This window comes from Mustelus asterias, chromosome 15, assembly GCF_964213995.1.
Source record: "Mustelus asterias chromosome 15, sMusAst1.hap1.1, whole genome shotgun sequence".
Taxonomy (NCBI): Eukaryota; Metazoa; Chordata; class Chondrichthyes; order Carcharhiniformes; family Triakidae; genus Mustelus; species Mustelus asterias.
Window position 1 is genome coordinate 37,327,123 of NC_135815.1, and position 16,912 is coordinate 37,344,034.

Consider the following 16,912-nt stretch of genomic DNA (forward strand, 5'->3'; position numbering starts at 1 on the left):
AACCTAAGTGAGACTGATGACGACTTGGTAAAATAGGGCCTGAATCCTAGAAAATTAATATATGGGTGGGGTGATCTGACTAAAACTGCAGGACAATGGAATGCTGACTCGTGAAACAAAATTCCACACAGTTTGCTCGTCAACTAGCGTTAAAGTCAAGCCTTGTATTTAATACTCCTAAAAATAATTTGACCTGGGGTTTCTGTCATAATAAATAACACAGGGTAGAATCTTGTGCCCTCACCCGTGGCAAGTTTACTGGTGGGCATTTTTTCAGGTGGGAGGGTGGCATGTAAGGACCTCCCCACCTTCTTAACTTCACCTCGATTAGGTCCATGTTGGGAAGGCCCTGGGATGGCTTTCCTATCTTGCTGCCAATTGAGGCTCGTAAATTAATAAGGCTTAATCCTACTGCCATTTGTGTTAACCCGGCAGCAGGTGTGGAGACAGCAAAGCATGACAAGCAGACCAATGTGTGTTTGCCTGCTGGCTCCCAGGGGTGGTCCATTGTTCAAAGGCACTCAGTGCTTAATTAAGAAAACTGGCATTGGGAAGTCATCCCTGCTGCCGTTGACCCACCCATTGTGACCCTTAACCCACCATTACTCATCTCAGGCCTGGGATCCAGAGACGATCCTAGATATAGGTGGGTGTGTACCGGCAGCAGACACTACCTTCCTAGCAATGCTGCTGTTCAGTGGAGCTGCTGGCCTCTCATCGCAGTGGCAGGACTTCTGGCACTGTAGTCCTTGATCCTGGGGAAGGCCCACAGCTTGCCTGTGAAGTGTCTAAATGGAACACGTTGTGGTGGGCCTTCCTAAAAGAAGCAACATGGGGTTCTCCAGCCAGTGGTGAAGACCCCCGTTGCATCTACAAGATTTCACCCACAATATTCTTGTACGTTTTTAAAATGATAATGACACTGATGGATTTTTAAAACCATTTTTATGGTTTTGTAATGTTTTCTATTTCAGTTCATTTTCCATCTTAGCTAATTTTGAAGTAAATGATTCGTGATGAATAGCATGTCTCCTGCCAGCTTGAAAAAAAAGCTTAAACCCTATTGATTTCCTAACCTTTTTCACCCTGACCTCCCTTTTTCAATATTAGATGCTATTGCACATTACTAATTTTATTTTAAAAATTGACATGGATCTTTTTAAAAGGAAGGGCAAAATGCAAAGCTAGATTTACACTTATTTTTTAATGTTGAAAGTTTACACGTGAGCTGAAAACTATGAATCTCGTAGTGATAACCAGTGCAAGTAACGAATGTTGGTGCTACCAAAACAAATAATTTTATAAGTAAAGCTGACTGAGGTTAGTCACAGAATTTGTGCAGTTTTTTTCCAGGCAAAAGCTTCTCCCTCCACTCGAGACAGCTCCATTCTCAGTAACAGATTGCAAACTTTAATGATCGCAGGGCCACAGCAATTACAGCATATCTGTTCACCTTTACGCCTCAGGATGTGCTTCACCAAACAGAAAGGTAGATTACGGAATGCTATTAAAATACTACCTGTACATTCACTCTTCACATTTCAAATAAAATGCTTACAAATGCAGCAAAGCCTTTTGCAATTTGATTTTAAACAAAACTCCTCTTAGGCTGTCTATTTATGTCAAACTATGTTAAGAGTCCGTTTGTACATGCATTGTCATATGACAAAATCAGTTTTGCATGAACTTTATCTTTTTTAGCATTTGAGATACACAAAGAAAAATACTTTCTGTAGTATCTACACAATATGGTGATATTTCAGAGCATTGTACAGAAAATCTACCCACATCCATGTTCACCCACTTGGTAAATTATTGATCTCTGAACTGCCAAGCAAAGGGAAAAAAATTTTTCCCGAGCATTGTGGTAGAACTGGAAGCACAAACCAATCTTGGTCAACCTTAGATACTTCTTGTGGGCAATTACAATTTTGTTGGTAGAAGTCTTGCCATCACCCCCCTTCTTCTACTGCCTGTGATCAATATATTGCATTCGGGGTGAGCCATTTAAGAGAGTGTGTAACAAAAAATAATCTTCAATGTAAAAAGAAGACTCTAAGAATAATAACCAGGAAGGAATAATATGAGAAAAATAAAAGAGAAAAATGTGTGAACGAAGGATTGAGAAAAATGGGAGAAATGAAAAGGTGCAATGCTAAGAAAGATTTGCATGACGGTTATTTCTTAAACCATTTGGTGGTGGTAATGTGTTACAGATCACTCAGGGAGTCACTGGGGTAACATGTACATTTTACAAGCATGTTGTAGTCTGGAGCTATGGATAGTGATGGTAGAGGCTTCAACTTTTTTTCTATCATGTGGCTGACCAGGAATCTCTCCCACACTTACTGCCTGCCATATGAGTCCGTTGGAAGAATTTGTAGGTTGATAATCAACCTGCATGGCCGTGTTTATGAATGCAGCTTTCTTGGCCACCAAGTCCTGAGGTGGCACCCAAACCTGGAGCATCTGACTTCGAGGCAGAGATACTACCCAATAACACCGTTTAGTCCTACAAATAAAGATTTTCTGGATTTATTTGTTATTTAAAAATAAGCCATAAGCTAATAATTTAGTGCCGCAACTCATACAACAACTATTCAGATATTTGGGTTTAACCATGCATCCATCCTCAGCTAAAATTGCAGTACCATTGACAGATAAATAATAAATTGCAAACACCATTAACCTTACTGTTATTTTAAGAGCAACATATTGCCCTTTGTTAATCCTAAAGGGAGGAAATTCATTATCATTGAAGAATGATGCAAGGGCAGTACAGGTTGTGGACCACAGTACTGCCTGCCCCCCAGGAATCAACGCAACCTGCTAGTAGTACAACACAAACTAATTTCTCCACCTCCGTGCCTCCACCTCCTAGTTTTATCAACCTGATCTCTTCCCAAGCAGAGGAACCAAGCAGCTGCTAATCTACAGAAATTGACAACAACAAATAGTTGGAAGACTGGCTAAAAGCCTGTTAACTAGTTGAATCTGGAGTAACAAATGCTGTACGAAGGTTTCCAATATCAGAAGAGCTGAGGCGGGGACCAAGTCAGGTGATGCTACAGAGGTGGAAATGCGCAGTCTGAGCAACGTCACAGATATGTGGTTGAATTATGACACCAAGGTTGCAATCAACCTGGTTCGACCTGAGGCAGTTGTTAGGGACAGGGATGGAATTAGTGGTGAGGAAGTGGATTTTGTAGCAGGGACCAAGGACAATGGCTTCAGTCTTTGGAATATTTAATTGAAGGAAATTTCTGCTGATCTAGTACGGGCAGTCAGATAATTTAGAAACAGTGGGGAGGTCAAAGAGTTGGTGCTGAGGTAAAGCTGTATGTCGTCATTGTACATGTGGAGCTGATGTGTTTATGGATGATGTCTGAAGGGGAAATATGTGGATGAGAAATAGGAGGAGGACATGGACATATCTTCGGGGGACACATGAGGTAACTGCAGGAATAGAAAGAGAAATCATTGGTGGTAATTTTCTGGCTATGATTAAATAGATTAAAAATAGAACTAGGTATGCAAGTGCTGTCCCAATCTGCTGAATGACAGTGGATAGCTGTTGGAGAAAGATGGTATTATCGACTAGGTCAAACGCTGCAGACAGCTACAAAAGGGATAATTTGTCACAGTCACATAGGATGTTATTTCTGACTTTGATAAGTGTTTTTTGGTACAGTGACGGGGCGGTAACCTGATTGGAGGGATTCAAATATAAAGTTCTGGGGAAAATGGCGCTATTTGGGATAACACATTCATGGGCTCTAGAAAGGAAAGGGAGGTTGAAAATGGGGCAGTTATTTGCTTGGACAGAGGGAGGTGAAGGATAGTTTTTTTGAGGAGGGGGAGTGATGACAGCAGATTTGAAGGAGAGGAGGACGGAACCTGAAAGAAAAGAGAGCATTTAATGTCTGCTAACATGGTGCCAGGAAGCGAAGTTGGGTATCAGTAGGAATAGGGCCAAGAGAGCCCTGTTCCTACTGATACCCAAGTGAATGGACAAATGAATTTGGAGCGAGCATGAGGGAGCTTGGAGAAAAAATAGAGAAGGAAAGGTTTAGGGCTAAGGCAGGGTTGGGGAAGCTTTAGAAAAAGCTCAGCCTCGTGGGCTATGGGAAAGGAGGACAGTGACAAAGGCAGCTGACTGGATGGTCTCAATCTTGGTGGAAATAAATCCATAGCTCCTCACGTTTCTAGATGAAGGTAGAAGAACTATGGATTCCTCTGAAATATACAGTAAATGGCAGAACCCTTAAGAGTATTGATAGGCAGAGGGATCTGGGTGTACAGGTACACAGTTCACTGAAAGTGGCAATGCAGGTGGAGAAGGTAGTCAAGAAGGCATATGGCATGCTTTCCCTCATCGGCTGGGGCATTGAGTTTAAAAATCGGCAAGTCATGTTGCAGCTTTATAGAACCTTAGTTAGGCCGCATTGGAATATAGTGTTCAATTCTGTTCGCCACACTACCAGAAGGATGTGGAGGCTTTGGAGTGTGTGCAGAAAAGATTTACCAGGGTGTTGCCTAGTATGGAGACCATTAGCTATGAGGAGAGGTTGGAGAAACTTGGTTTGTTCTCACTGGAACGACGGAGGTTGAGAGGCGACCTGATAGAAGTCTACAAGATTATGAGGGGCATGGACAAACTGGATAGTCAAAAGCTTTTTTCCAGGGTGGAAGAGTCACTTATTAGGGGCATAGGTTTAAGGTGCGAGGGACAAGGATTAAAGGAGATGTACGAGGCAAGTTTTTTACACAGAGGTTGGTGGGTGCCTGGAATTCGCTGCCGGGGGAAGTAGTGGAAGCACATACGATAGTGACTTTTAAGGGGCGTCCTGACAAATACATGAATAGGATGGGAATGGAGGAATATGGTCTCCGGAAGAGATGGGGGTTTTAGTTCAGTCAGGCAGCATGGTCGGTGCAGGCTTGGAGGGCCGAAGGTCCTGTTCCTGTGCTGTAATTTTCTTTGTTCTTTGAGACAGAGAAGAGGGATCTAAGTAGATGGTATGCAGTAGAGAAAATATGTCAGGGGTTACCTTGCATTCCAGGATGATTCTAGAATCATAAGCATTTTTCGGAGGCAAGAGCAGAACCCGAAAGTGCTTTATGAGGCCCAGCCAGATATGACAGTGAAGTTTACATCCCTTAGACTTGAGGAAATTGAGTTGAGGGCTGTGCCAGGGTGGGAAAAGGTAACAGTTTTTAATGTGGACTAGGGATCAAAGTTGATGGTGTGGTTGAGCAGATCAGCAACTGCAAAAGTGTCACGGTGACTGGAGGGCCAAATGCTAAGATATCTCAGTGAGAACATTTTTAATTGTACTTGGATAGGGTGTACAGAAGCTGTAATATTTTTGATGGGTAAGAGGGAGAGAACAAGGTGAGATGCTCAAAGGAGGAGAAAGTGAGAGAGGAGTAAGGGAACAAACCAAGGAGAGATTTGGTTATGAGAGCTACACCACTGCCACAATGGGAAACTTCAGTTAGGGGAAGGTGCCATCATGCCTCCGTCAAGTTTCCATCAAGTCCATGATGCCAATGCAGTCTTTCACATTCAGCTCATGTGTTGCAATGACTTTGTTCACCAGTGAATGCATATTCTGGAGGGAGCTGTAGAGGGGGGTAGTGATAGCTATATTACTGTCAGTCCACAGGATCTATGAAGAGAAAGGTGAATTGGATAAGGAGGAGATTGGCAAGATCAGCCCCCTAGGCCCTCTGGTGGGAAAATTGGTGAGAGAGTGGGATAGGGCAGTTGCGAATGCTGCTTTTGAGGAGTCAGCGATGAGTCCCTCGATTGTCTCTTTGGAGAAAGCCAAGAGCGACACAGAGGGAAACTGTAGGCTTATCTAAAAGCAGTCAAGCCAGGTAATTAAAACACTTAAAATCCTTCACTTTTATTTTTAACTTCCAAATGGTGAAATAAATGTATGACTGCATTAAGATAAAAGCTAAAATGAAAATAAGACCCTTTATATGTTTTTAATCATTGTGGAGAAACTTGACATTCCACAAATATAAAATTAATTTTTCATGGCCACTAAGGGTGTTTACTGTTAATTATGAAGTTAGTGCACCATTAAAAATTAAGTTACACCTCATTCAACAGGGTACAACTTTTTCCACGGCAGCAAAAGTAACAGGGCTAGAATTGAAGTTCTCGTCAATTCATTATTGCAGAGAAAAAAGCAGTCTGTGGGAATCTCTACAGTGAGGCCAAGATGAGATCAGCCATGATCGTATTAAGTGGTGGAGCAGGCTCGAGGGGCTAAGTTGCCTACTCCTGCTCCTGATTCTTATGATACAGTGCACCCTATGGTGGAGTGTCGACTCACTGACAGCAACTTCTGGATTTCCATGTTATTTGCACGTGTCCAAATTCCCTAAGCTGCTGTCCGTTATGGTGGAGTAAAGATTATGAATGCTAACAGCAAAATCCAGGCCTTTAATTACACATAATATAGTTTAAATGGAAAGTAGTTACGAAAACAGTGCATTGTCCAGCTCTTGTTTTAAGTGTTATGCATCCAACCCTATTTCTAGATTCCATTGGATGTTATTTTGACATTACAGGAATATGTATCCCCAGTTAATCCTATTCATAAAAATAGACAATGAAAAAGGCACTGACACTTCAGCATTTTCATTACATGAATAACATATCATGTATGTCACAGGGACTGTATTTTTGCAATTCACAACCCTGATTCATTCGGTCATTTAGTAACTCCTTTGTTATGGGGTTAGGTCAGCTCATTGTATACATCAAGGACACATGCTGTATCCTCTTATCAATTATTTTTATGAACAGTATTAGGTCAATTTGGTAGCAAATGACAAACAGCAAACTCATTAAAAACGAGTGCCATTTTAGCAGAATTTCTTCTTTAACCTCATCAGTATCTGAATAATGTTAAATGACACCAGTGTTCTGCAGGACATTCTGGTTTGGTAAACACTGTAACCTCTGGCATAAGACACAAAATAGGCTTTGATGTCTGACAGTGCAGCTTCTACAGATAATTGTTTTAGACAGCGATGCAGCAGCACACCAGTTAAGACACTTGCCTCACAACCCTCTGACCCAAGTCCATTGTCAACCGATGCCTCCAGCCACAGTTTTCCAGTTATGAAGAACTTTTTTTACGATCCAGATAAGGTTTCTATACTGGACAGTTTCTTATACCAGCATACCTCAATGGGAGATAATATATATGGCAGGTGATAATTTGTTCCCCCTTGGAAACTGTCTTGCAAATGCAAAATAGCCCTCCACCTAGCCCCATTCCCCGCAAATGTTGGCAGACAGCCTGTTCCCAGTCCTTTGTCAGTATCATTTTTAAACTGATAATGAGAAACATACTATGATTATGTTGTCAAATAAGTTAAGTTCAGATCACCAGAAGCTATTGCTGAAACTGTACAGTGCCCTGGTCAATCTCGAGTGAGTACTGCATGAACCTCTGGACACTAATCATGAAGCCAATACTCAATATTAGAGAGAAGAGTAATGAGGAATAATTTAAAAGTAAGCTCACTCTTTAGCCTGGCAAAGAGACATCACAGAGGACACTTTGTCAATGTATATAAAATAACCTGAATAAAGATAGTCAACCTAAAATATTATTTCTGCATATACCAAGACAGCAAGATAAGTCAACGTAATTTGGACCACATGTGATCCTGGATTCATTCCAGTTTTCTGTGAAATTGCCAGGGCAATGCATACCCCAAAAATCAAACTAAAAGTGTTCTGATTTCTTCATTCTTTCATGGGTTATGGATGTCACTGGCAAAGCATTTCTTGCCCTTGCCCAATTGCCCTTGAACTGGGTGGCTTGCTGGGCCTTTTCAGAGCCCAGTTAATAGTCAACCACATTGCTTTGGTCACATGTTGGCCAAAGCAGATAGGGACAGCAGATTTCCTTCCTTAAAGGATATCAGCTTGCCGGATGCCAGATTTTTACGATAATCAATGATAGTTTCAATTTAACCATTACTAAGACCAGCTTTTAATTCCAGATATATTGATTGAATTTGAATTCCAACTGCTGCTGTTGTGGGATTTGAACCCATGTCCACAGAGCATTAGCCTGGGCTTCTGAATTCCTAGTCCAGTGAAATTACCATTATGCTATCATCTCCCCACCTTGAAACGGTAACTCTGCCTCCACAGATGCTGGCTGACCTGCTGACCTTTTCTAGCTGTTTTTTATGTCAGACATAATGTTGTGCTTTATTCAAGTGAGTTTAGCTAGAAAGTCTCTTCGTCGTATATAGGATTGCATTTGATGTATATGGCACAGAAACAGGCAAGTCAGCCCAGCCAATTCATTCCAGCGTTTTTGTTCCAGTCGAGGCTTCTTCTGTTTTCCCTCATCTAAATCTATCAGTATAATCCTCTAATCCATTCCCCCTCATGCGTCTGTCTAGCCTCCTCTTAAATGCATCCATGCTATTCCAAGCTCGACGTTCTCACCACTCTTCAGGTAAAGAAGTTTCTTTTGAATTTACTATTTGGCTCCTTGATGACTATTTTATACTGATGGCTGCTAGTTGTGTGCTTCCCCACAATTGAAACATTGGGGGGGGGATTGTCCTCCCCAGTTTTCAGGGGATGAGAGCAGCGGAGGCAATAGAGAATCAAGCGGGAGACCCAAAATGGCTTTTATGCCAGTGGGGTTTCCCTGCTTGATAGTCCCTGCCCTCCCCCCACCGATGCCTGATGACCCCTCCATGTTAGACTCTCCTTCACGTCACCAGGGGTTCTCATGGTTCCTGTTTTCCATGGTGGGGGGGTGAGTTCCGTGTCTCTGGATGTTCGTTTTTCCTATTTTTAGTTTATTTCTATCATGCCTTTCCAGAGACCTAACTTTCTACTTGAGCCCACCATGCCTGCGTGTGTCGTGGGACCCACTCCTTATCTTTTTTTTGGCAAAGAAATATGTCAGGAAAAGCCAGCAGTGCAGCCAGTGGGCCGCAATCTGCTTTTACCCCCTGAGCTGACACCTTGACAAAAAATGGCAACATTCCACCCATTATCTCTGTATCCACTCTCCAAAACTTTCATAATTTTAAGGACTTCTATTAGATCACCACCCCCCCCCCCCCCTCCCCAAGAGATCCTTTCCTGATAGATATACCATAACATTTTTCGCATCAGCCTGGTAAATCCTCTCTGCACCCTCTCCAGTGCCTCTAGATCCTTTTTGTAATATTGCAACCAGAGATGCATGCAGTACTATTAAGTGTGCTATAACCAAGGTTCAATACAGGTTTAGCATAACTTCCCTGCTTTTCAGTTCTACCCTCTAGAAATAAACCTTGTTTGGTTTGCTTTTTTTTATAACCTTGCTAACTTGCGACGCAACTTTGTGATTGGTGTATGTGTACTTTAATATCTCTTTGTTTGTCTACCCTACCTAGACTCGCAACTTCCAAGTAATAAATTACTTCCCTATCTTCTTACCAAAATGTACTACCTCATGTTTATCAGTATTATTTGCCAGTTCTGCAACTATATTAATATCCTCCTGTAATTCGTTGCAGTCTGTCTCACTATTGACTACCTCGCCCCCACACCTCCCATTCCCTCCGCAAAAGATTGGTTTCATCAGCAAATTTAGAAATGTTGTTGATTCCAAAGTCCAGGTCCTTATGGAACACCACTAAACTCACCTTTTGCCACTGTGACTGGCTACCGTTCACTCCCACTGTGTTCAATATAGACAAAACATGGAGTGAACATTGAATTCCACGGTGGTACCAGCATATCCAATGCAAAGGTAGTCTGAGAAAGGAGAAAGAAAATCTACACCAATAAAGTAATCACTCTCAAGACCTGTATTATGAAACTTAATTCAATCGATGATAGTTACCAGCTTGCACTTTAATTCTAAAATGTTGACATGGACAGCAACAACAAAATGAACACGTGAACAATAAAAAGGAAAGATCATTAAAATATACTTCAAAGATCCTTCAAATGCAGTGTAACAAAAATCATGTCCCAGTTCGTTATTGCAAATGCAATGTTTTTGTATCTGGAAATAATTTATGTAGAAATGAATTTATGAGACAAATCTTGATTTACAGGTACAATGATAAATTGATCATGGAGATTGATGAGGAAATCATCTCACACAGTAATGAAAGCAGATAAATGATTTCAGCAGGAAAAACATTTACTGGAGTCTGGACAATTGATCTGTTTTGATAAATGTGAAGTTGTGTAGACTTAGAAGCAGTTAAAAATCAGTTACAATTGGAATATTAACGGTGGTTTACTCAATCAAATGCATTGACCAATTTCTGATGTCCTAACTGAACTGTATTCCTATACTAATTAACCATGAGAGTTACCTGTTTGCGCACACATTTGTCTTTTGCTAAACTTTTGAAGACTACAAACTTCAGAATTTTGTGATTAGAGCAAGAAACACATGTTTATTATTTATTTTCATTGAAAATATTTCATATGAATACACATATGCCTGCACTGACACATCATTAAATATCAGTTTTGCCCTTTTATCTATTTACGTAAAGAAAATCATTCAGGTATATTATAAAATCTTTGTAATGTAAATTTAGTATTGCTTCAATGATGCAAGATGGTGACCCTTTCCCACAAGTGATTTCTCAATGTGACTTTCCTTATTCCCAGAATACGCACCGAGTTCATCAGTACAACCCCACATCAAGACCATAAAGAAATATGACATACAGATTGTCTCATTATCCATCAACCTAGTTATGCTTTACAGTCATGCCACAGTGAAATTGCATCATATTTATAAATAAGAGGAAAAGTAAAATCATATTGAATACAAATACAAGAGACCATAACTTGCATAAGCCACACATTCCCCTTAAATGTTGAACAAAGTAAGACGCCTGCTGATTTTTCCAAAACTGCCGTTAATACCATGCTCTAATCTACCAGTTGAATCAGCATTTCAGTCTGTATATCTACTTAGTATTTTTATTCTGCTCAATAGTCGCTCTTCTCCTCCTCCCCCTCCCTTCCCACCACCCCCCCACACCCACACGCGTACTCACACATACACGCACACACACACGTATGTGCACATGCGCACATGCACACACACATGTACACACACACATGCACACAAAACACAACTAATCTAGCACATTGTTTGGAAATTGACTGAGGCAGCCAAGTCTGAATAATAGCCAACCCATGATGGGGAGACAGACTTATAGCATTTCGCATCTTAATATTCTGGATATAAGTGAAGTTATAACTGATGTATTGTCAAAATAAAAAACATCTCACTTATTTTGCTGTTTTATATTTGAAGGGTACAATAATCACCTAGAAATTTGATTTGAAACTAGCTCATAAACTCCTGGTGAAACTCAATTATGATTTCCCCTCCACTATACGATAAAAGAAGCAGTGAAGCCTCCCTTTTCATGAAATTTATTGTTCCTCACAATGTTGGGATGGTTAACTCACACTAGAGGCCTTCTGATACCCATCCCTTTATTTGTTGGTATCTTCAGCTTGTACTATTGCATAATAATTCTGGAGGAAAAGTCAATGCTGATATGTTTGAAATATACATGGAAACAATTTTTTGGTTAAGAAGATTTATGTGGCAAAGACTAGCTTATCCCAGAAAGTTATTTAATTGTCTATGTTTTGTGTAGATGTATTTAACTGCAAATAAATGAATTAACTAACTTTGTTTTTCTCATTGTCCACCTCTACTTCACCCCTCCTTCCACAACTCCCCACAATAGCACTAAAATGCTCCAAAGATAACTTCATACTTTGATACAATTGTTGGTACCAATGCAGGAAACTTGGCCGAAATTCTTCTGTCACGCACACCGTGGGAATCGCTGTGGGCGGACCATATAGAGGTCCATTGAGTTTAGGCGGGAATTTCTGATCTTAGGGCGTGTGTGGCCAGAAAATCCCGCCCCTTATCTCTTCCCTTCGAGTCCTCCCACCATCTCCTGCTCCCAGTTTTAGATATGGACTGAATCAATCATTAAACATTTGTGTACAGTTATTCAGTGGAGAAATGTAGAAATGAATTGCTTTACTGTCATCTAAAAATGGAAATAGCCACGAATGATAGATTAAGGAAATAGTTTCTGTTTTTATGAATTTTTAGATTAGAAATAATGTAGACAAGCAAAACAGCACACCCATGGATGACACGAAGATTGGTGGAGTTGCTGATAGTGCCGCGGATTATCAGAGAATACAACAGGATATAGATAAATGGGAGACTTGGACACTTGCGACACATTTTGGAGGATCAAATTTAGGTGCGAATTATTTTGTAAATGGCAGAATCCTTAGGAACATTAACATACAGAGGGATCTGAGCATGCAGGTCCACAGTTCGCTGAAAATGGCAACACAGGTGGCCAAGTAGTCACCTTGATGAAGGCAAGGCATACAGCATGCTTGCCTTCATCAGCTGGGGAATTGACAACAAGAGTTGGGAAATCATGCTGCAGCTATATAAAACCTTGGTTAGGCTGCAGTTGGAGTATTGCAGTTCTGGTCACCACACTACCAGAAGGACATGGAAGCTTTGAAGAGAGTGCAAAGAAGGTTCACCAGGATGTTGCCTGGTCCCGAGGGTGTTGACTATGAGGAGAGGTTGAATAAACTAGGATTGTTTTCATTGGAAAGATGGGGAGGGGAGACCTGTTGGAATTCTACAAAATTCTGAGAGGCATAGACAGGGTGGATAGTCAAAGGCTTTTTCCCAGGGTGGAAGTGCCAATTACAATGGGTCAATTACAGGTTCGAGAGGAGAGGGGGAAAGTTTAGGGGAGATATGCAGGGGCAATTTTTCACGCAGAGAGTGGTGGGTGCCTGGAACGTGCTGCCAGCGGAGGTGGTAGAAGCAGGCACATCAGCAACATTTAAGCGGCATCTGGAAGGACACCTGAATAGGGAGGGAATAGACGGATACAGACCGAGTAAGGGCAGAAGGTTTTTTTTTAGTTCAGTTAGGGCATCATGATTGGCACAGACTTGAAGGGCCGAAGGGCCTGTTGCTGTGCTTTACTTTTTTTGTTCGGCTTCGTTCACTTCAGTTGGACAGTAGTTCAAGGCAAAATGATGGCTTTTGTTAGACTAATATACCTATATAGTACAAGATGGCTTGATATAGCTGAGACAAATAAAAATATTTTACATCCTCAAAAGGCAATTGATCGCACATTCTATAGTCATTTATATAACTTGCAATTATATTAACGGTGTGATGTGACACGGTTGTATGTATGCACAACAGTAAATTATTTCATATATTGTCAGAAAATGAATTTAATGATTACATTTATGAAAGTGGACCTGAAAGTAAAACAAAATGTGAAGGATGGGAAGTACATTAAACAGTTTCTGTAAATTGCTCTGATTTGAGGGAACAGCTAAGTTTGTCTTTTCCTGTTATTAATGAATAATATTTATGTATATACACAGTTATGGCACTTCCCTAATTTTTTGCACAGACCAGACTGTTCAATTACCCAACACAAAAGCAAAATACTGCGGATGCTGGAAATCTAAAAACAAAAAATGCTGGAAATACTAAGCAAGTCAGGCAGCTTCTGTGGAGAGAAACAGTTAACTGCTGGAATTCTCCAGCCTTTCACACCCTACCAGCGAGAACGGAGAATTTGGCGATCAGGCAAATCTCCGTTCACTGCAGTGGGGACTGGAAAATCCCAGCCACGAGCGAGGTTGAGAATTTCAGCCAACAATTTCAGGTCGATGATGAGGGAAGTAGTGGCTTCATGTCTGGTTATCTTGGTTTGTTGATTGGAATCTTTTACTTAGTTTAATTATAGAGATCTGTTGTTGGTATTCCAAAATAGTTTGGAATAAAATAAATAATGCTAAAGTTTCTGTTCATTGTACTTCTGTTTTGGAAAATCCCATACTGCAGAGCTAAATTCGTGCTGTAAAGATTACCTCAGGAGCACCAAAGTTATACCTATATTATACATCGATTTTACAAGAGTCTGCAGAGTTCTCAATTGTCATCAGTAATAATGGTGAAAATTATTTTGAACAACAGGTCACTAGGTTATAACAGTTGTAATTTATTATCTGTGTAACAATGGTTAACTTTGGTAATTTATCAAGAAATCAAAATATCTTTTAAAAGGTAAAACCAAAGGTTAAGGTGGAATTATCACTGTAAAAGGGTTATAGGATAGTTTTCTCTCAAACTGCAAAAGTAACATCCACTTTAGATTGTTTATTTGTGCATCATCTACAGTAAAGTAAATGTCATTGTATTCCTTTCGCTAGTATTCGTTTTTTTTATCTCGTTGATGCTAAGAAATCCCAGAATTGTCGCACAAGGGTTTTATTTTTGAATTTGTATCTTTTTAATGATTGCATGTTGGTAGACAGGATTAATATTGTGTGGAAAGACCAGTCAACGGTGTGAATGAGGGAAGCACTTTCCTTCCACATGTTTCATAATATACAACTGAATGAAAACATTGGGTGGAATTTTCCTGTCCCGCCCGCCATAGGAATCGTAGCGGGTGGGACATGGACCATGCAAAGCTCCACTGACCTCGGGTGGGATTTCCTAACCTTGGGGCAAGTGCGGCCGTAAAATCCCACCCATTGTGTCAGCCATAAAATAATATGATCATGAACCCTTAACTCAGCCGATTGTTCTGATGCCAATCAAACCAGGCTAATCAGATTGAACTGATTTTATTGAAATAAGTAAAACCTGATAGATGACTAAGTCTCAAGCTGTTGGAGTTTTTGTTTTTCCTGACTGTCTTCTTCAAAAATAAATTTGTTAAATTGAGATTTTGTACATTTCTTCCAAACATGCAAAATAAGGAATTAAGAAAATTCCTTAATCTCGCATCAAAGCAAATGAGGTAGCATTAAAAGAAAAATACAGGTTCACTTTAGTCAAATCCTTCAGCTCCACTGGTATATTATATCTTTGTTGACTGCTGGCCTTTTCATTACTAGGATAAAACATGCATAGGTTGCTTGTCTTGCCACCATGGTGTAAAAAATTGACTAATAAATTCCAGCAAAGCTCGTCAGTGATGCAAAATAAAATTTTGCAGATTTTTTCTAATAAGGTATTCTGGACTTGGGTCATGAGTTTGTGTATTTGTTTGGCTCGAAAAAATATTGTTTGCATCTAAAATATAAATCAGTTTTCAGGCACTCTAGGGAATATATATTATCAACATAAGACATTCATTTATCAGTATTTTTCCCCATTCTACACACCCCCCCAACTTAATATTGGTTCCAACACTTAATACGCTAAATTACATGTAAAGCTAAGAAGATATTTAGTTCCATACAGTTTTAATCTTTATTAAGAAAGATACTTTTTTTTCAGCTCCGGACCACTATTTTGTAACAGAAAAGAGACAGATCTAGGTTAAGTATTATTTTGAAATCAGCTAGAAGTACTTCATGAGTTTTGCATGAATTTTAATTAGATTCTGTTGGGTTTTTAAAAGCAGTAGATTTGGAAAACAAACTTAAAATTATACAATGCCTCGAATAGGTATTGCCTAGAACTATGGGCAGGATTTTCCACACACACCCCCCGCGGCATGTCTTCCCCGGAGGCGGAGTAGGGATCTTCCTGTCCTGCCGATGTCTATGCTGTTTTGTGTGGTGTTAATTCGTCCCACCGCGGGTGGGCGGGTTGCCTTCAGCTGGACCGGAAGATCCAGTAAGAAGTCTAACAACACCAGGTTAAAATCCAACAGGTTTATTTGGTAGCAAATGCCACTAGCTTTCGGAGCGCTGCCCCTTCGTCAGGTGGAGTGGGAGATGTGCTCACAAACAGGACATTGGGGCTTAGCCAGTATATTTTTGCGGCAACAGAAAATTCCGATTGTTCTGATGCCAATCAAACCAGGCTAATCAGATTGAACTGATTTTATTGAAATAAGTAAAACCTGATAGATGACTAAGTCTCAAGCTGTTGGAGTTTTTGTTTTTCCTGACTGTCTTCTTCAAAAATAAATTTGTTAAATTGAGATTTTGTACATTTCTTCCAAACATGCAAAATAAGGAATTAAGAAAATTCCTTAATCTCGCATCAAAGCAAATGAGGTAGCATTAAAAGAAAAATACAGGTTCACTTTAGTCAAATCCTTCAGCTCCACTGGTATATTATATCTTTGTTGACTGCTGGCCTTTTCATTACTAGGATAAATATTCACCTCCATAGGTGGGATGTAGTCCCTCTACAGAGGATCACTGTATCTTTGGCTTTGACAGCTCAGCATACATCATGGACTCTTCTAAGCAATTTGTTTTCCTTTTCCAGATTAACACTCCTGGGCCTGGCAGTAATGACAGACTTGTCCACTTTTCCCAGGACCCCCATAACCAAGAGTGAGTATCATTTACATCAATAATTCCTCATCATTACCAATGCTCAGACTTATTTGTTATCCCTCCTGCTTTGAGACCAATATCCCAGAGAAACATGGTAAATGTGACTGTTTTTTACTTTAAGCCAAATAGTACCTGTCTGAAAGGGAAACACCTGCCTAGCTGTGGGACTGTTTGATTTCAAATTGTGAACCAATCGTTTGAGTGAATAAGTAAATGCTGAAATGAATCAACAAAGAAAGCAACTTTCTTTACAAAAATATGCAATCACATTCATATAATCAGTTAACACGAGCTCTCTTAAAGATTAAATTCGCTGGCTAAATTCACTAATCCCGTGGTCCCAATGGAGAACCATACTCAAAGGAAACACATGTTGGAGACACAGATATACAGCCCTCTCGCCAGGCACAAATCCACATTGGGATCAGGGGATTGATAATTATATCCTGTAGTTTTCATTGAATCAGGGCAGATTAAGACATGTAAAACCCA

General features: G+C 40.2%; 1 protein-coding gene across 6 annotated transcripts in view; it reads left to right on the forward strand.

Moving 5' to 3' along the window:
* Positions 1 to 16,912, forward strand: part of gpatch2 (G patch domain containing 2) — a 265,071-nt gene that overhangs the window by 172,364 nt on the left and 75,795 nt on the right. For 4 of the 6 annotated variants that reach the window (XM_078229773.1, XM_078229774.1, XM_078229771.1 and 1 more), the window contains exon 6: positions 16,350 to 16,417. The exons of 1 other annotated variant lie outside the window; for it this stretch is intronic. In XM_078229773.1, coding sequence (XP_078085899.1) covers positions 16,350 to 16,417 — 68 coding nt within the window. Of the gene's footprint in view, positions 1 to 16,349; positions 16,418 to 16,912 lie in introns of those variants that run through there. One more of the 6 variants, XR_013499638.1, reaches the window with a different exon arrangement.